Source organism: Salvelinus alpinus, chromosome 17, assembly GCF_045679555.1.
Source record: "Salvelinus alpinus chromosome 17, SLU_Salpinus.1, whole genome shotgun sequence".
In the NCBI taxonomy this organism is placed as follows: Eukaryota; Metazoa; Chordata; class Actinopteri; order Salmoniformes; family Salmonidae; genus Salvelinus; species Salvelinus alpinus.
This window is the reverse complement of record NC_092102.1, coordinates 27,964,509-27,985,620: the sequence shown is the minus strand read 5'-3', so window position 1 is coordinate 27,985,620 and position 21,112 is coordinate 27,964,509. Positions and strand designations below refer to the sequence as shown.

Below are 21,112 nucleotides of genomic sequence, written 5' to 3'. Positions count from 1 at the left end.
CTGGAGCTTAACTTAATAACTTCTTGTGGACTGCCTAAAGTTAATGCTGGTTGATGTATACACATTGGCGCTTTAAGGCTGATATTATAATAATTATCCAACAGCAATATTCCCCATCACTTAAGATCATTTGTGTCAGGGCATTTAACTATGAAATTTTGGTTTCATGTGAAAGACATCAAAGTTGGGGTCTTGAGAGCGACTTTTTCAATAAAATACGTATTTCACTTTATACACCAAAAAACAATGACAAAACGAAAGCAGGCACCCTTTGAATACAATAGTAATTTAGAAACCCAAAAGCTGACTGGCATTTTGACCCAAGAGCAAAAGGACACTTTCCCTCGATACTGACAATAAGACTCTTTCTCATCAAAAAAATGTGTTTGGTCTTTTTTTTATCTGAAAATACCTGGCTGTGTCTCTGTGGAGCTCTGTGTCTGAATGTGCTATATGTAACTCAAACGGGCACAGCTTGCCACCCTCTGTACAGGGGAGGGGGTACAGGATCTGTTGGCCCTCTGTACAGGGGAGGGGGTACAGGATCTGTTGCCCTCTGTGCAGGGGAGGGGGTACAGGATCTGTTGGCCCTCTGTGCAGGGGAGGGGGTACAGGATCTGTTGGCCCTCTGTGCAAGGGAGGGGGTACAGGATCTGTTGGCCCTCTGTGCAGGGGAGGGGGTACAGGATCTGTTGGCCCTCTGTGCAGGGGAGGGGGTACAGGATCTGTTGGCCCTCTGTGCAGGGGAGGGGGTACAGGATATGTTGGCCCTCTGTACAGGGGAGGGGGTACAGGATCTGTTGGCCCTCTACCAGGGGAGGGGGTACAGGATCTGTTGGCCCTCTGCCAGGGCCCAGGGGACACTGGTGGCGCCCGTGTCTCAGGAGGTCTGAGCTCGCCATGTAACACTAGAGCCACACGGAATGGAGGGGTGGATAGGTGATGAAGGGAGGAAGGAAGAAGATAAATCTGGTGAAGTAGATGGAGAAGAGAAGGAAAGAGAGTTTGAGATGAGAGGGAGTGAAAATAAAGGCATTGGAGAGAGTAAGGGATAGAAAGAGTGGTGAGAATGAGAAATGGAGACAGACATGGGTGTGGGTATTAAGGGAGGGAAGGGGAGGGGGGTCACTGTGAGGGAGAGAGGGGTGACAGGAGGTGGTGGTCTATCCTGGGTTATTGTGTGCGTAGGTGACAGTGAAACGGATTCCTCTTCTGAGAAGCAGGATAGGGCACTGGTGTTACCGGGGTATAAATAGCCTGCCATGGTTGCTGTGTTTACCTCAGCAAACGCACAGGGAAGCCCCCTGAAGAACGCAAGGGCCCAGATCCAACAACCTGCTCCAATATGCAAGACAGACATGCCTGTTATGCAGAGCGGAGACTGTCATCTTGTTCCAGACGGACTCTCTCAAGGCAGAGTGCAGAAGCTACTGCCACCTCAGTTGAGTTATCCTGCAATGAGTATGTTTACATGGACACTAATAATTCAATATTAAACTGATTATGGCACTAGGCCAAGTATGTAAACACCTTACTCTGCTTACAGTTATCTTAATCGGCGTAAGGTCAAAATCGAACTATTAGGACATGTAAATAGCTTAATCGACGTTGCAGCTGTGTATTTGATCTACGCATGTGCCAGCACCAGTAGCGCAAGCCTCCCTCTTATGCGAGAGTGAAGTGAGTTTGGAAAAACTGAAAAAATGTATCTTAGAAATAGTTTTCGCATACAAACTTTATATGTCTGAGCCCAGAATCAAAAAGGTTTCGCAAAATGAACATGGTCGCTGTGGTAGAACGTTTATTTTGATTGCCGATATTCTGCATTTATCAAAAGTCCCATAGGTAGCCTGATTTCAGATGTGTCCATGTAAACAGGATTATTAGGGAAATCGTTCTTCCTGCAAAGCATGTAAACAATTTAAAAAAAACTATTATATTAATTTGACTATCCACAATAATCGTATTATTGTGTGCATGTAACTTTACTCACTGTGTCTGAAATCAGTTTAGTAACCTTTTATTCCAGTGGGCTAAATCAGGGTCACACAGAGTGTTTATTGGTAGTCTTAAACAAATCTACTTTGAAACAAAAGTATATACACCTCACACATACATTTTGGGCTTAAAAAAAAGACACCTGTACCATGTTAGATATGAGTTGAAAATGTATTCTGAGTTTTCATCCCAATATTACACTTTATATACATCACAGAAGACTGAAATATAACAAAGTTTGAAATAGAAACACCAGATTTTTGGCGGGTTTTTTGAAATAATGGTTATTAATTCTAATAACATTCCACCCATGAGGCCAATAGAGTGCAATTTGGTCATTTCACTGCAGGAAAATATTCTGAAACCCAGTATTACAGACAGGGAAGAAAAAACACACACTGAAAATAATAGAATAATGGGATGGATGCATCATACGGTATGTCCCATCCAAATGTTAACGTGCAAATATCCATTTGGAAAAGTACCTTATGTCTCGCAATATTGTCCCCTATCTCCTTAAACCTTCACGGCATTCTTCTTCTACACAACTCGTCTGGTCTACTCTTTGTCCCCCCATTCGGCCTCTGTTGAAACAGCAGCCGTAGAGCATACTTACTGTCTCTTCATCCTAGGGTGGTTGATGGTTTTTCCACCAATCTCTGACACAGACCAGGCTATTTGCACTACCAGGAACTGAAGAACTTCCCAGAGTAGTCAACTACCTCCGGAATGACTATGACGCTTCTGGTGGGAAATACTTTCATTGGGAAAGAATAACAGCCACTGTGTCAATTAGGGGAAAACACACCGAGATCTGGGAAGAGGATTTAAATAACTTGGTGGGAAGTGAATGTCCAGTGCTTGGTGTTAAAGTTTAAACTTGACATAACCCTGGACCCAAACATTGAATAGAGGAATATTTATTTAAATAATTAATGTATTTTGTGTAATGATCCATTGATCAGCCATTCCAGGTGTAGAAATGCTGATGCTATCCATTTTCACTATGAATGCACTTGTGCTCAACTCAACGTTGCATCTTAATATCCAATGATAGAATTTCAGAAAGAATATCTTCAAATTATTTCACTTCAGAAAGAGCAACATCCATCATATGATATCACTCCAGAAAGAGCAACATCCATCATATGATATCACTCCAGAAAGAGCAACATCCATCATATGATATCACTTCAGAAAGAGCAACATCCATCATATGATATCACTCCAGAAAGAGCAACATCCATCATATGATATCACTCCAGAAAGAGCAACATCCATCATATGATATCACTTCAGAAAGAGCAACATCCATCATATGATATCACTTCAGAAAGAGCAACATCCATCATATGATATCACTCCAGAAAGAGCAACATCCATCATATGATATCACTCCAGAAAGAGCAACATCCATCATATGATATCACTTCAGAAAGAGCAACATCCATCATATGATATCACTTCAGAAAGAGCAACATCCATACTTTCTGCTTCCCTTTGCATTTGCAGCTGAGGACCCTTGTGCAGTGTATTGAGTTAGAGACACATTGTATGAGTTAATGCAGTCACCATTCCTAGATTAAAAAGCCTGCAAATGGGCCAAATAGTCATATTAGGTAATGCTCTATTTGGAAATAGAATGTTCATTGGAACATTGATGGATAGAATGTCAGCAGATAATCAAGGTCCAGCGGCTGAGAACCAAGCATTGCCTGATTACATTTCTTTCCCTTGAGAATTTTTGTGGAATTCAGCCCAAAAGAGATACTTGACCGGCCCAGCCTTGTAAAAAGTCAGCCCCTTAAAGGACCCTTGTGTCAATAGCAGTCTCTGTCCCAACGAGCTGGCCACCTGCCAGGACTTGGCTTCCAGACACTAATTCAGTCCAAAGTTCTTCTAATGATTGAAAACTAAGGGACCTCTGTCAGGGGGGCCAGTGGTACGCTGTTGAGTCTTGCTCATTTAGTTGAGCCTGTCATTAGCTATAGGGCACACACCAAAAATCAGATAAAGAAAGTGAACATTTCCTCAAGGAGAACCCATATGACTGGAAAGCTGATACGTGTTGGAAGTAGTGTGGAAATAGCACTTGTGGGGGTATTGCCTAGTACCCAGACTAATACCAGGTTTAGCATGAGACCCCTATGGATGGTCCAAAACAGTTATCTGGGATGTCCAAAACATTATCTATAAGACCTCTTGTCACTCACTCACTCACTCACTCACTCACTCACTCACTCACTCACTCACTCACTCACTCACTCACTCACTCGCTGGCTCACTCACTCACTGTCTCACTCACTCACTCACTGGCTCACTCACTGGCTCACTCACTCACTGTCTCACTCACTCACTGGCTCACTCACTCACTGGCTCACTCACTGGCTCACTCACTGGCTCACTCACCCACTGGCTCACTCACTGGCTCACTCACTCACTGGCTCACTCACTCACTGGCTCACTCACTCACTCTCTCACTCACTGTCTCACTCACTCACTGTCTCACTCACTCACTGTCTCACTCACTGTCTCACTCACTCACTGGCTCACTCACTGTCTCACTCACTCACTGGCTCACTCACTGGGTCACTCACTGGCTCACTCACTCACTGGCTCACTCACTGGGTCACTCACTGGGTCACTCACTGTCTCACTCACTCACTGGCTCACTCACTCACTCACTGGTTCTTCTTCGCTAGTTTCTAGGAGCATAGTGCCTCGACATTTGTATCTCCACACCGTCCTATTCTGGGCCAGGTCCCAGCCTGATGTAGTGTTGAGTCCCAGGTTGTGTAGGTCGTACTCCAACTGGTCGACCCACCCGACTCTCGGTCTTCCTCTTGGGCGTGGCCAGTTGGGAGATGGGTCCTTGAGGATGAGGGTAGGCTCCAGAGGCAGGTTTGATCTGGCCAGGTGGCCAAACAGTTGGGAGTCGGGAGGCTCTGACGTCTTTCGCCGTATTGTGTTTGGGATGTGATCGCGCCATGTAATTCCCAGAATTCTGCGTAGGCACTTGCCGTCAAAGGCATCCCGGCGGATTGAGTTATTTGGGAGGTCCAAAAAAGTGATCTTGATTTAAATTCTACAGTAAGAAATCAGACCAATCTGCTAATGAGAGATACTATTACTACACTTGGCAAAGTCCACATACTCTTTAAGTTGTTTCCATAGAAATGAGAACACTGATAATCTTCTGTCACACTTTATTCTAAGCAAGAAAGTTAACCTCTCTGGGATATTCGGAACGGTAGCATCCCACCTCGCCAACAGCCAGTGAAATTGCAGGGCGCCAAATTCAAAACAACAGAAATCCCATAATTAAAATTCCTCAAACATACAAGTATTTTACACAATTTTAAAGATAATCTTGTTGTAAATCCAGCCACAGTGTCCGATTTCAAAAAGGCTTTACGACGAAAGCACACCAAACGATTATGTTAGGTCAGCACCAAGTCACAGAAAAACACAGCCATTTTTCTAGCCAAAGAGAGGAGTCACAAAAAGCAGAAATAGAGATAAAATTAATTACTAACCTTTGATGATCTTCATCAGATGACACTCATAGGACTTCATGTTACACAATACATGTATGTTTTGTCGATAAAGTTCATATTTATATCCAAAAATCTCAGTTTACATTGGTGCGTTATGTTCAGTAGTTCCAAAACATCCGGTGATTTTGCAGAGAGCCACATCGATTTACAGAAATACTCATAATAAACATTGCTAAAAGATACAAGTGTTATGCATTGAATTTTAGATCCACTTCTCCTTAAAAAACTTTACGGAAAAAGCACACCATGCAATAATCTGAGTACGGCGCTCAGACACAAAAATAAGCCATACAGATACCCGCCATGTTGTGGAGTCAACAGAAGTCAGAAATAGCATTATAAATATTCACTTACCTTTGATGATCTTCATCAGAATGCACTCCCAGGAATCCCAGTTCCACAATAAATGTTTGTTTTGTTCGATAAAGTCCATCATTTATGTCCAAATACCTCCTTTTTGTTCACGCGTTTAGTACACAAATCCAAACACAGGAGACGCGGGCAAGTCCAGGCGAAAAGTCATATTACAGTTCGTAGAAACATGTCAAACGAAGTATAGAATCATCCTTTAGGATGTTTTTATCATAAATCTTCAATAATGTTTCAACCGGAGAATTCCTTTGTCTGTAGGAACGCAGCTAACTCTCACGGAAGCACGCGAGACTGAGCTCGTGGCACTCTGCCAGACCCCTGACTCAAACAGCTCTCATTCCCCCCTCCTTCACAGTAGAAGCATCAAACAAGGGTCTAAAGACTGTTGACATCTAGTGGAAGCCTTAGGAAGTGCAATATGACCCCGTAGACACTGTATATTCGATAGGCAATGACTTGAAAAACTACAAACCTCAGATTTCCCACCTCCTGGTTGGATTTTTTCTCAGGTTTTTGCCTGCCATATGAGTTCTGTTATACTCACACACATCATTCAAACAGTTTTAGAAACGTCAGTGTTTTCTATCCAAATCTACTAATTATATGCATATTCTAGCTTTTAGGACTGAGTAGCAGGCAGTTTACTCTGGGCACCTTTTTATCCAAGCTACTCAATACTGCCCCCCAGTCCCAAAGAAGTTAACAATAGCACTAGCAATTTAGGCATTCATTGGATATAGAGCCTACCAAACTACTGCAAAGTTAGATTTTTAGATTTTTTTCTACAAAATTTTCTGTCAATCGACCTAGATTCAGATAATAGGTGACATAATGTGGTTACCTAATGGCTGTAAAATTTAAAAAATTGTCATTTTTTCTGTAAGTACAAAGATGACTAGGATTGGCACCAGAGGCCTGGTTTTATTAACTTTATTTGTGAGCAGTCCTGATTCCTATAGCACCCGTTAGTCAGTGTTTGCGAGTGGAAAATGTGACCACTTTTTGTGCCTCACTAATAAATCCTATAACAAGACTATCTGGCAGCTTTTTTGGCCCTGGCACATTGGCACATTGGCACATTGGCACACACACACACACACACACACACACACACACACACACACACACACACACACACACACACACACACACACACACACACACACACACACACACACACACACACACACACACACACACACACACACACACACACACACACACACACACACACACACACACACACACACACACACAGCCATCACAGCCATGGCCAACTGGCAAACAAAACTAGATTCCACTGTGGTAAAGAAGGAACTCCTCCCAAACCTTGCTCTGTCTCCATCCAGTGCTGCTCTAACATACTGTAGATTGGGGCTAAGGCAGGATTGTTATTGTCAGGATGAGCCCAGAGGTGATATGAAGTGTATTATCGTTTTTTTAATCGCTTTGGATGCCATTTTCACAAGTATGTGGTGAATTTTCAAAACTCTTAGTACAAAACTCCGAGCTGGTAAGACTTGTAACGCAGCAAGTCTCATATTCAGAACTTTTTCTTGTGCATTAATTTTGTTTGAAGACATCTTTCACCGCACAACTATTGATCCAAAATATAAGTATACTTTGAAATACCATGACAACATTGATTTTAATCACCAAAACACATAATTATATCTTCTCAATTTAGTTATTTTAATAGCTAAAAATGCAAGATAAATGTTCCAAAATTGCCCTTTGAATGTAAGCACTGTCGTACTGTAAATTCAAGTAAATTACACTGTTTTTCATTAGGCAATAAACTTGCACTATCCATTAAAATGGACTGAAAATCAAATTTCTATCCCATGTTTAATCAAAGGTGTGATCATTGATGCAAAAAATACATGTATTGTTTTGACATAATTACAACATACAGTAATTATGTCTGACTGTGATCTAATGAAAGAAATGAAAGAAATGAAAGAAACAATGTTAAGCAGGCACTAGTTTGCGTCAATCCTGTCTTGAGCATTTGGCTGTAGGTTCTCATTGACATCGCAGAACATGTCCTCATTCTTCATGCACCTGGGGAAAAAGCTTTTGGCATGGGGAATCCAAGCCTGACATAGAGTACCAGTCAAAAGTTTGGACACACCTACTCATTCAAGGGTTTTTCTTTATAATTACTATTTTAAAGATTGTAGAATACTAGTTAAGACATCAAAACTATGAAATAGCACATATGGAATCATGTAGTAACCAAAAAAGTGTTAAACAAGTCTAAATATATTTTATATTTTAGATTCTTCAAAGTAGCCATACTTTGCCTTGATGACAGCTTTGCACACTCTTGGCATTCTCTCAAACAGCTTCATGAGGAATTATTTTCCAACAGTCTTGAAGAAGTTCCCACATATGCTGAGCACTTGTTAGCTGCTTTTCCTTCACTCTGTGGTCCAACTCATCCCAAACCATCTCAATTGGGTTGAGGTTGGGTGATTGTGGAGGCCAGGTCATCTGATGCAGCACCATCACTCTCCTTCTTGGTCAAATAGCCCTTATACAGCCTGAATGTGTGTTTTGGGTCATTGTCCTGTTGAAAAATAAATGATAGTCCCATTAAGCGCAAACCAGATGGGATGGCGTATTGCTGCAGAATGCTGTGGTAGCTATGCTGGTTAAGTGTACCTTGAAATGTAAATAAATCACAGACATTGTCACCAGCAAACCACCATCACACCTCCTCCTCCATGCTTTACGGTGGGAACCACACAAGCGCAGATCATCCGTTCACCTACTCTGTGTCTCACAAAGACACAGTGGTTGGAACCAAATATCTCAAATTTGGACTCATCAGACCAAAAGACAGATTTCCACCGGTCTAATGTCCATTGCTCGTGGTTCTTGGCTCAAGCAAGTCTATTTTTCTTATTGGTAGTAGTGGTTTCTTTTAGAGGTCGACCGATTAATCGGAATGACCGATTAATTAGGACCGATTTCAAGTTTTCATAACAATCGGTAATCGGCATTTTTGGACACCGATCATGGCCGATTACATTGCACTCCATGAGGAGACTGTGTGGCAGGCTGACTACCTGTTATGCGAGTGCAGCAAGGAGCCGAGGTAAGGTGCTAGCTAGCATTAAACGTATCTTATAAAAAACAATCAATCTTAACATAATCACTAGTTAACTACACATGGTTGATGATATTACTAGTTTATCTAGCTTGTCCTGCGTTGCATATAATCGATGCAGTGCCTGTTAATTTATCATTGAATCATAGCCTACTTCGCCAAACGGGTGATTTAACAAGCGCATTCGCGGAAAAAGCACTGTCGTTGCACCAATGTGTACCTAACCATAAGCATCAACGCCTTTCTTAAAATCAATACACAAGTATATATTTTTAAACCTGCATATTTAGTTAATATTGCCTGCTAACATGAATTTATTTTGACTAGGGAAATTTTGTCACGTCTCTTGCGTTCTGTGAAACAGAGTCAGGGTATATGCAGCAGTTTGGGCCGCCTGGCTCGTTGCGAACTGTGTGAAGACTATTTATTCCTAACAAAAACAGCCAACTTTGCCAAATGGGGGATGATTTAACAAAAGCGCATTTGCGAAAAAAGCACAATCGTTGCATGAATGTATCTAACCATAAACATCAATGCCTTTCTTAAAATCAATACACAGAAGTATATTTTATTAAACCTGCATATTTAGTTAAAAGGAATCCAGGTTAGCAGGCAATATTAAACTGGGGAAATTGTGTCACTTCTCTTGCGTTCATTGCACGCAGAGTCAGGGTATATGCAACGGTTTGGGCCGCCTGGCTCGTTGCGAACTAATTTGCCACAATATTACGTAATTATGACATAACATTGAAGGTTGTGCAATGTAACAGGAATATTTAGACTTATGGATGCCACCCGTTAGATAAAATACGGAATGGTTCCGTATTTCACTGAAAGAATAAACGTTTTGTTTTTTCGAAATGATCGTTTCTGGATTTGACCATATTAATGACCTAAGGCTCGTATTTCTGTGTGTTATTATATTATAATTAAGTATATGATTTGATATTTGATAGAGCAGTCTGACTGAGCGGTGGTAGGCAGAAGCAGGCTCGTAAGCATTCATTCAAACAGCACTTTCGTGCGTTTGCCAGCAGCTCTTCGCTGTGCATCAAGCATTGAGCTGTTTATGACTTCAAGCCTATCAACTCCTGAGCTAGTTAGCGGGGTGCGCGCTAATAGCGTTTCAATCGGTGACATCACTCGCTCTGAGACCTTGAAGTAGTTGTTCCCCTTGCTCTGCAAGGGCCGCGGCTTTTGTGGAGCGATGGGTAACGATGCTTAGAGGGTAGCTGTTGTCAATGTGTTCCTGGTTCGAGCCCAGGTAGGGGCGAGGAGAGGGACGGAAGCTATACTGTTACACTGGCCTACTTCGCCAAACGGGTGATTTAACAAGCGCATTCGCGGAAAAAGCACTGTCGTTGCACCAATGTGTACCTAACCATAAGCATCAACGCCTTTCTTAAAATCTGCCTATAAGAACATCCAATAGTCAAAGGTATATGAAATACAGATGGTATAGAGAGAAATAGTCCTATAATTCCTATAATAACTACAACCTAAAACTTCTTACCTGGGAATATTGAAGACTTGTGTTAAAAGGAACCACCAGCTTTCATATGTTCTCATGTTCTGAGCAAGGAACTTAAACGTTAGCTTTTTTACATGGCACATATTGCATTTTTACTTTCTTCTCCAACAATTTGTTTTTGCATTATTTAAAACAAATTGAACATGTTTGAACATGATTTTATTGATGTATTATATTAAGTTAAATTAAAAGTGTTCATTCAGTATTGTTGTAATTGTCATTATTACAAATAAATAAATACATTTTAAAAATCGGCCGATTAATCGGTATCGGCTTTTTTTGGTCCTCCAATAATCGGTATCGGTATCGGCGTTGAAAAGTCATAATCGGTCGACCTCTAGTTTCTTTGCAGCAATTCGACCATGAAAGCCTGATTCATGCAGTCTCCTCTGAACAGGTGATGTTAAGATGTGTCTGTTACTTGAACTCTGTGAATAATTTATTTGGGCTGCAATCTGAGGTGCAGTTAACTCTAATGAACTTATCCTCTGCAGTTGAGGTAACTCTGAGTTTTCCTTTCCTATGGCGGTCCTCAAGAGAGCCAGTTTCATCGTAGCGCTTGATGGTTTTTGCGACTGCACTTGAAGAAACTTTAAAAGTTATTCAAATTTTCCGGATTGACTGACCCTCGTGTCTTAAAGTAATGATGGACTGTCGTTTCTCTGTGCTTATTTGAGCTGTTCTTTCCATAATATGGACTGAGTCTTTTACCAAATAGGGCTATCTTCTGTATACCACCCCTACCTTGTCACAACACAACTGATTGGCTGAAATGCATTAAGAAGGAAATAAATTCCACAAATTAACTTTTAACAAGGCACACCTGTTAATCCAGGTGACAACCTCACGAAGCTGGTTGAGAGAATGCCAATAGTGTGCAAAGCTGTCGTCAAGGCAAAGGGTGGCTACTTTGAAGAATCTAAAATATTTTGATTTGTTGAACAATTTTTTGTTTACTACATGATTCCATATGTGTTATTTCATAGTTTTAATGTCTTCACTATTATTCTACAATGTAGAAAATAGTCAAAATAAAGAAAAACCCTTGAATGAATAGTTGTGTCCAAACTTTTCACTGGTACTGTAGGTCCTGACTGATGTCATTGCATGCCTCATCCATGGCCAGAAGGACAGTGGTACAGATGATGGATCTTAATTTGAGCCAGGTTCACATATCAGGAAAATAATCCTGCAGCAACAGGAAATGTGAATTGTTACAGTATGTGGATTATAATTAATGAATATTTTTGTAGGGGTTGATCATTTTTTTCTTTAGGGAAAATCAGGTTTAAATGTTAAAGTCGAAATTACAAACTTAAGAAGCCTTTTTAAACCTTGAATACACTACAAGTTTGCATTTCCTGCAGTGCAGGAAAATTCCTGCAACAACAGGAAGACCAAATTAAGATACGGCATATGTACACTCATGGGGAAGGCAATCATATATCTTCCACCTGTATTGTAATCATGTATTGTATTGTACTTCTGTATTGTAGTTGTCCTGTGGTCCTGGTGTTGCTAGCATGGCACTAGCAACACCAGTTGTGGGTTTGATTCCCACTGGGATCACATCCGAAAATATGTGGACTCCTGTTGTCACTTTGGATAAAAGCGTCTGCTACAGAAATTGCCTGGCAATTTTAGTAAAGTGCAATTTTAGTAAAGCAGTGTTACATATTTACTGTATAGGGGATGCATTTGTTACATAGAGCAAATCTCTGATATTGTCAATATCAGGTTTGTTCAAATTTACTGTGAAGTAAAATCATAATAGTCATCATCATAATAGTACATTAGAGTATATATCATATTTTATATGTTTCCACTTTACAGGCCTACATTTTCGTTATATAGTTCTCCAAATCTGTAGTAGACAAATGTGTTTTTAAAATCTCCACTGTAGGTTTACCAAAATGTTAAGTGATTATCAATCAAGAGCAGTTGCATTAAGTAATAGTAAAATGTATTTTAACAAATGAGAAGAGAATCATATCAAAAGTAATGTGATCATTGTATTGTTAAAGGCAATTACTTTATATGAACATGTACTGCAATGTGAAACATGTATTTCTAGACACTGATTAAGTTTGGTGAAAAAGTGACTGTGCGATATTGTGTGTTCATCAATTAACAATGTACTTTGAGTTTTGAAACAACTCCCTTTTTGATTATATTTTTTAAAACTTTTGTATGAAGAGTTGTAAAAAGGTACCACATGTGTAAAAATTGAAAAAAAAAATGGTATTGACTGAATGATAATTATATAGGACCACTCATAGTAGTTGAACTTGACTGATAACTGACTCGCCCAGAACTCTTAACCGTACTGTTTGATGACTGACTTGCACACACGACCTCTAACATAATTACCACACTGATGTTACTGTATACATACGTCTTGTACTGTGATATAAAATAGATCCATTACAACATTGGGAAGTAGGAACACTGGGGACACATACATTCTCAAATCAAATCAAATCATATTGTATTTGTCACATACACATGGTTAGCAGATGTTAATGCGAGTGTAGCGAAATGCTTGTGCTTCTAGTTCCGACAATGCAGTAATAACTAACGAGTAATCTAACCTAACAATTTCACAACAACTACCTTATGTAACAGTTTTGCTTCCTTCCCTCTCCTCTCCCCTACCTGGGCTCGAACCAGGGACCATCTGCACACATCAACAACTGACACCCATGAAGCATCGTTACCCATCGCTTCACAAAAGCCGCGGCCCTTGCAGAGCCAGGGGAACAACTACTTCAGGTCTCAGAGCGAGTGTCGTCACCGATTTAAATGCTATAGCGCGCACCACCGCTAACTAGCTAGCCATTTCACATCGGTTACACTCACCCCCCTTTTGACCTCCTCCTTTTCCGCAGCAACCAGTGATCCAGGTCAACAGCATCAATGTAACAGTTTAACTTCCGTCCCTCTCCCCGCCCCTACCTAGGCTCGAACCAGGGACCCTCTGCACACATCAACAACTGACACCCACGAAGCATCGTTACCCATCGCGCAACAAAAGCCACGGCCCTTGCAGAGCAAGGGGAACAACTACTTCAGGTCTCAGAGCGAGTGACGTCACCGGTGATGCGTTGTGCAGACCTCACTACCCTCTGGAGATCCTTACGGTTGTGGGCGGAGCAGTTGCCGTACCAGACGGTGATACAGCCCGACAGGATGCTCTCGATTGTGCATCTGTAAAAGTTTGTGAGTGCTTTTGGTGACAAGCCAAATTTCTTCAGCCTCCTGAGGTTGAAGAGGCGCTGCTGCGCCTTCTTCACCACGCTGTCTGTATGGGTGGACCAATTCAGTTTGTCCGTGATGTGTACGCCGAGGAACTTAAAACTTACAACCCTCTCCACTACTGTCCCGTCGATGTGGATAGGGGGGTGCTCCCTCTGCTGTTTCCTGAAGTCTACAATAATCTCCTTTGTTTTGTTGACGTTGACATTCTGTGGTGTTGATTCAGTGCAAGGCCTGAAATATGACTACTATACCCCAAACACCTAGTGTTTCTAATCAAGTCTACAGTACACTCTCTTCACCATTCTGAGGATGTCATCTGCTATGCTTTACTTCAGTAACACTCCTGGTTTGACTGGGTTTTACACACATTGTTTTGGCAGTGCTTGTTTTCATATGTGTGTGAATAAGAGAGAGGGGAAAAGACTCAGTAGGGCCCAGAAATTGGATTCAGCAGTAGGTTGAGCAACTTGTCATGGTTAACCTCAGATTTATCATATTTGTTACGTAGTACAGTAGGCCTACAGATGCAGGATCTTCATTTGATCACCCCCAGGATAACTTTCCTGCATGCAGGACATTTCATACTTGTTGTGTATTTGAGGTTTAAAAAGGGATATTAAGTTTGTAATTTCCACTTTGAAATTACAGACTTGACTTTCCCTTATGAAAAATTGATCAACCCCTTGAAAAATGTCCATTAATTATAATCCACATACGGTAACAATTCACATTTCCTGTTGCTGCAGGATTATTTTCCTGCTGTAGCAAACTGGCTCAAATTAAGATCCTACATCTGTTTATCGTTATTATTATTCTCACATAATGCAAAGCTGTTGGTTAAAATATTAAGTTATTTGTTCCATTATTCGTTTTAGTAATTGTTTCATTTTTGCACGACACTCAGCATGACCTCGTGTCCCTAAAGCACAGGCGTGTTTCTGATTTGAAGTCACAACAACTACTGATATTTTGCTAGTTACAGTACTAGGTAGCTCTGCTAACGGGGGATGGCATTCAGTACATTTCTATTTAAGTGTATTTATTCTTTATTTTTTTCAGGGTAATCTATTGAGGCCAGGGTCTCATTCTCAAGGGCACCCTGATCACAGTAATACAACAATCAAATACAATGTGAAACAAAACAGCAATCAATACAATGTAAAACAGTTAATGGGTCTTCAATCAACACTTTAAATTGCCCAAGCGGCACCAGAACATAGAAAATGTAATGACTTTTGTAAATTTTTCCAACAGTGAGGTACATTAAAACTAAAAGAGGATTTACCTGATTCGGTGGAGACCTGAGGTACCTCAAGAGTTAACCAACCCTTTGAACGGGTTTGGTAACTCATGTTTTTATACTTCAACAACGAAGATAGTTAAGTCGGAAGCTTGTGTAGTAGAGTTTTGTAAACAAAAAGGGAACAGTGAAGTGGTCTACGGGACTTTAATGAGGACCAGCCAACCTTTTGATACAGAATACAGTGATGAGTATTACAACTCGGTGCTAGTATAAGAGTCAGTGTGGTTGCTCCGCCGTGGCAGAGAGGACCATCAGGCTTCAGCACCACTCAACACAATGGCCTCTGCCTGTGAAGCTGCCCACGACACATACACCTTATTGTTGGTTTGCCATGGGAAGGAGATCATTTGACCACTAACAGATGGAGGTCGGGAGGTGGAAAGTTAAAGGTCACTACAAGAAGTGTGATCCAGAATGAACCAGTTTGGAAAGATGGGCTACTGTAGTTCATATGGCATCAATGTGGCTGAAACAAATGTTATTGCGGGTGTTAAATGCTTGTGTTCCTAGCTCCAACAGTGCAGTAATATCTAACAATACACAACAATGCACACAAATGGCCATGTCCATCAGTGCTATCTTCCAAGAGAGAGACAACGTTGGATTCTCATTTTAATGATGGAGACGAATTATTAGATTGTGAGATTGTCGCTGCTTTACAAATGGAACATTGCTATGGGAAGTGAAATAATGTATAAGCGACTGTTCCCCTCTATCCTCTTACCACAAACCAGCGGAAACTATGTCTCAGACTATATAGCGCTCAGTGAATTTCATTTAAGTCGTCAACTCTGCATGACCTTTGCATGATTCTACTCTTAGGTGATGCAGTTGTATAGTAGTGTAGGCATACCCAGCATATTGTAATTAAGTACATCTCAACATGCCTGTTTTGAGACTAGCCTTCCCTTCTCCACAGTGTAGAAACAGCCTCAGAGGGTCCATTAGTCCTGACCTTGATGGCCAGCAGGTGTGTCCTTTTTCAAACAGTCAGCCCTCTGTCCCACCCTTGCCCAAAGATAGTGGATTTTCGGGATAAACCCACTTGGAATGGGATGAGAGGAGCCCTGAGAATAGAAGCCCGCTGCCCTCCCCGTCCTCCCTACGCACACCGAGCGGACGGAATCCCAGGCGCTCCGCGGAGCGGTGACGGACGGAATTCTACGGATTGTTTGCAGATCAGTCACACAGCTGCGAGAGAGACAGACAGACGGCCACACTTCACCACCTAGTTAGAGGGCCAGATAACGGCACCAAACACATTCACATGCCCCTCTCTGCTGCCCTCTCTCTTCTCTGATGTCCACACTCACATAGATTACACACACACACACACACACACACACACACACACACACACACACACACACACACACACACACACACACACACACACACACACACACACACACACACACACACACACACACACACACACACACACACACTAAGGGTATGCATATACTCTCTCGCAAATGTATGGTCATTCATGAAGATATATCTGCCATATATCTCTACTACAAAATATGCATTGTCATATACCTACGTAAATGTAGACCTAACAGGTCTGTGGTTAACTAATATCCATGTCTTTTAAAAGGGTTACATTATATTTAAATGTGTTTTAGTACAACTAGGATGTTTCTTTCTTAACTCGAAGTAAACATTTTTGTTTTCCAAACACAAATTAATCCTCTTTTTTGGAACTTAGTGTGAGCTAAATGAAGGTTCTGCTTCCATGTAGGTTTACAGTGAATACCTTTCAGATAAAAAGGTAAAAAAGATTCTCTCCATTGAGCATTGTCCAATGCCTGTTCCCAGAACCTTGGCCAGCGTACGACCGTGACCTTACACCACTACTGCTCAAGCTATTTTCACGTATTTAAAGTTTCTGACGGAGCCCAGACATGTTAGCAGTTGGAAGGGCAGTAATACCTGGTGAGATCAAAGTGTGTCTGGTATGAGGCTAACGTGAGTCATTTATAGATACTCCCCCCAAGCCTTCATCGCCAAACTAACACCCACTCTCGTATAGTTGGAGGGTGGCATTGTCTTCACTCCCTCATAACCAGAATTTATGTCTAAAGTCAACGAGCTGCTCTCCCTGCACCCCCCTCCTGCAGGTCACATGAATATGAGGATTGAAATTGTCCGTCCAATAGAGATGTGCCATTATAACCCAAACTAATAGAGACAATAAGAGACTTGATAGACACACAAAGAGGCACACACAAAGAGACACACACACACAGAACACACACACACACACACACACACACACAGAGACAGCTGAACCCATCTCCCATCTTCAATCTCCACCTGCTTCAGTGCCTTGGCTCACCTCACACTTATAAAGAGGGAGGTGTTTGGCTCCCTCTACTGTTTAATGTGTCACGGTGCATTAACATTGTCTGTCCTTGATGCTTCTCAAGCCAAGCCCAATGTATTTCCTGTCCCCAAATGTATTCTGATCAAAATGAATGATGTCTGTCTGTCCGCCCATCTGTCTGTCTGTCTCTATCTGTCTGTCTGAATGTTTGTCTGCATGTCTGTCTCTCTGTATCTCTCTCTCTCTCTGTCTGTCTATGTGTCTGTCTGTTTGCCTCTCTTTGTGTGTGCTGGTCCAGAGCTGATGGAGACGCGGACGGCACGGCCCTTCTCCTTCTCCTTCAACACCAGTGACTACCGCATCCTGCACATGGACCAGGACCAGGGCCGTCTCTACCTGGGCAGCCGGGAGTACCTGGTGGCCCTGGACATGCACAACATCAACAAGGAGCCCCTCATAGTAAGAGCAAACACTATAATGACTCCTATGATAAATATTCCATAGAGATACATATTATACCTGATTAGATTTTCCTGACCAAGATGGCTGTCCTGTATTCATGTTTCCAGGATCCTTTCTAGTGTTTTATTTAATTCTGTTGCCATTTGTAGGCCTATGAGTGCAAATAATAGTAACACTTTATGTCCACAGGTATAACACTTTATTATCTACTATAAGCATGTATGAGCCTTTGTGATATCATATTATAAGGCTTAGAATATGTTATGTCTCCATGTAGAGGCACCAGATCTGGCACCAGATCGGAAATGTTGCATTTTGTACTCTTCTTCCTTCAGATTCACTGGCCGGCCACTAACCAGAGGAAAGGAGAGTGTAGAATGACTGGAAAGGGTGGGCAGGTGAGTGCCCTTTACCTCTTGACTTTTAGCTTTGATGTATGAAAAGTGCTACACAAATGCTTTTGTTGTTGTTGTTGTTGTATTTATGTAAAGTATGTACAGTGTATTGTAACTCTGTTCCCTCTGTACTAATCAGGGGGAGTGTGCAAACTTTGTGCGTCTGATTGAACCCTGGAATCGCACACACCTATACACCTGTGGCACAGGGGCCTATAAGCCTATCTGCACCTTCATCAACAGAGGATGGAGAGCAGAGGTACGGACACACACATGAACACAGACACACACACAAACATACCTACCTCCATGTATTATCCTCTCTGTGCAGGAGTACCTGTTTAGGTTGGTCCCTGGCTACGGGGACTCAGGGAAAGGGAAATGCTCATATGACCCTCGACAGGAGAACGCTGCGGCCCTTATCAGTGAGACCTCTTTTTATCAGTTCACCATTACAGTTCACACCACAGTCCTCCCTTATGGCACATATAGCCATTATCATAATCCATTGTGCTGTTTCCTTCCCTGTATACAGATGGGAATCTGTATGCAGGGGTCCACGTTGACTTCATGGGCACGGACCCGGCCATCTTTAGAACCCTTGGGGACAGACCTGCTGTCAGGACGGAGCAATATGACTCCCGCTGGCTGAATGGTGAGTTGGCCCCTCTGACTCACAGGTGACACACTGAGCAACCCATGACTACTTTTCCCTGAGAAAAAGTCAGCCACACCAGCTGTCTGTGCCTAGGTACATCACTTATATTTCTCTCTCTCTCTCGCTCTCTCTCTCTCTCTCACTCTCTTGCTTACCCTCCTTTCTCAAATGGACTAATCTCCCTCACTTCGTCTCCAGAGCCAGTGTTTGTTAAGATCCAGCAGATTCCTGACAGCTCCGAGAGGAATGATGATAAACTCTACTTCTTCTTCCGGGAGAAGAGTCTGGACGGTGCCGGGGGGGCCAGCCCCAGTGTCCTGGCCAGGGTGGGCCGAGTATGCCTGGTGAGAGACCCCCGTATATTCCCCCTGACCGCACAAACAAACACACACGCACACAAACACACGTTTTGAAAAAACGTTATGAAATAGAAAATACACTGAGTATACCAAACATTAGGAACACCTTCCTAATATTGAGTTGCACCCCCCCTCTTTTGCCCTCAGAACAGCCTCAATTTGTCAGGGCATGGACTCTACAAGGTGTGGAAAGTGTTCCACAGGGATGCTGGCCCATGTTGACTCTAATGCTTCCCACAGTTGTGTCAAGTCGGCTGGATGACCTTTGGGTGGTGGACTCATTCTTGAAACACACGTGAAAAGCATGAAAAACCCAGCAGTGTTGCAGTTCTTGACACAAACCGGTGCGCCTGGCACCAACTACCATACCCCGTTATTTTGTTTTGCCCATTCACCCTCACACATACACAATCCATGTCTCAATTGTCTCAAGGCTTAAAAATCCTTCTTTATCCATTCTCCTCCCCTTCATCTACACTGTAAGGGATCAATAAGGGATCATAGCTTTCACCTGGATTCACCTGGACAGTCTGTCATGGAAATAGCAGGTGTTCTTAATGTTTTGTACACTCAGTGTAAGTCTTCATATTAAAGTTGTGGTAATACCTTCGTTTCAAAGGATCTTCTCCCATTTTGTGCCCACTGAACACACAACCATTGGACCCTAGAATGCCAAATGGTGGTTGTGATGATATTGACTGATCTTGCAAATGTAAATGTGTAAATGATTCCAAACTTTGTTTCACCTCCCCAGAATGATGATGGGGGTCAGAGGTCACTGGTCAACAAGTGGACGACCTTCCTGAAAGCTCGGCTGGTGTGCTCAGTGATAGGGAGCGATGGTGTGGAGACCTATTTCGACGAGCTGAGTGAGACTGCTTTTCATTGCTACTACATTGACAGCAGGCTGCAATTCAATCAATTGCAGATAAAGAAAAAACACAATGCTGCTTTACTCTGAATGTTTACAGCCTTTGGCCTTGTTTTGACACTTGTTTATAGAAAAGGCACTGTTACACCTAGAGTACCGGTCAAAAGTTTGGACACCTACTCATTCCAGAGTTTTTCTTAATTGTTACTATTTTCTACATTGTAGAACACAGTTCAAAAAAATGAAAAACCTTGATGGAGTAGGTGTGTCCAAACTTTTGACTGGTATTGTATGTCAACATGCTTCCTTTCAGAGGATGTCTTTATTCAGCCAACACAAGACCTTCGCAATCCTGTCGTGTATGCCGTCTTTTCCACTGCGGGGTAATATATCACTTGAATCATTCCAAAATGTTGCTCACAACCATACATTCTAAGTCCTTTGTTAGTGCTGAACTGAAACCAAAGCCTCCCCACCCAGTAGTCCTCCGTGACTTGAAGTTTTAGAACCTTGGGGAGTTTATTTTGACGACTCTCTTCCACCACCTTTCCACCTCTTTCCTTAGTTCTGTGTTTAAGGGCTCAGCCGTGTGTGTCTACTCTATGTCCGACATCCGCAATGTCTTCAATGGCCCTTTCTCACACAAGCACGGACACAACTACCAGTGGACCCCATACACTGGAAAGATCCCCTACCCTCGCCCTGGAACAGTACGTACACTCAGTCCCAAATACTTCCAGGAAATACTGTATATCTTTCCATTGGAATGTAGCAACATGATAATGAGATAACAGATTAGAATCTCTAAAATGAATGGTAGATGATTTGACTACTTGACAGTAGCCTAATAAACAAACAAATTATGGATAGTGTTTTTTGAGTACTGTATGTCCTCTATAGCATC

General features: G+C 42.0%; 1 protein-coding gene across 1 annotated transcript in view; it reads left to right on the top strand.

Moving 5' to 3' along the window:
• The window catches only part of LOC139542651 (semaphorin-3F-like), a 49,328-nt gene that overhangs the window by 17,948 nt on the left and 10,268 nt on the right, over positions 1 to 21,112 (top strand). The window contains exons 3-11 of the mRNA XM_071348338.1: positions 17,762 to 17,922; positions 18,261 to 18,323; positions 18,460 to 18,579; positions 18,652 to 18,745; positions 18,856 to 18,975; positions 19,177 to 19,322; positions 20,092 to 20,206; positions 20,522 to 20,591; positions 20,774 to 20,918. Of these exons, the coding sequence (XP_071204439.1) occupies positions 17,762 to 17,922; positions 18,261 to 18,323; positions 18,460 to 18,579; positions 18,652 to 18,745; positions 18,856 to 18,975; positions 19,177 to 19,322; positions 20,092 to 20,206; positions 20,522 to 20,591; positions 20,774 to 20,918 (1,034 nt within the window). The remainder of the gene's footprint in view (positions 1 to 17,761; positions 17,923 to 18,260; positions 18,324 to 18,459; positions 18,580 to 18,651; positions 18,746 to 18,855; positions 18,976 to 19,176; positions 19,323 to 20,091; positions 20,207 to 20,521; positions 20,592 to 20,773; positions 20,919 to 21,112) is intronic.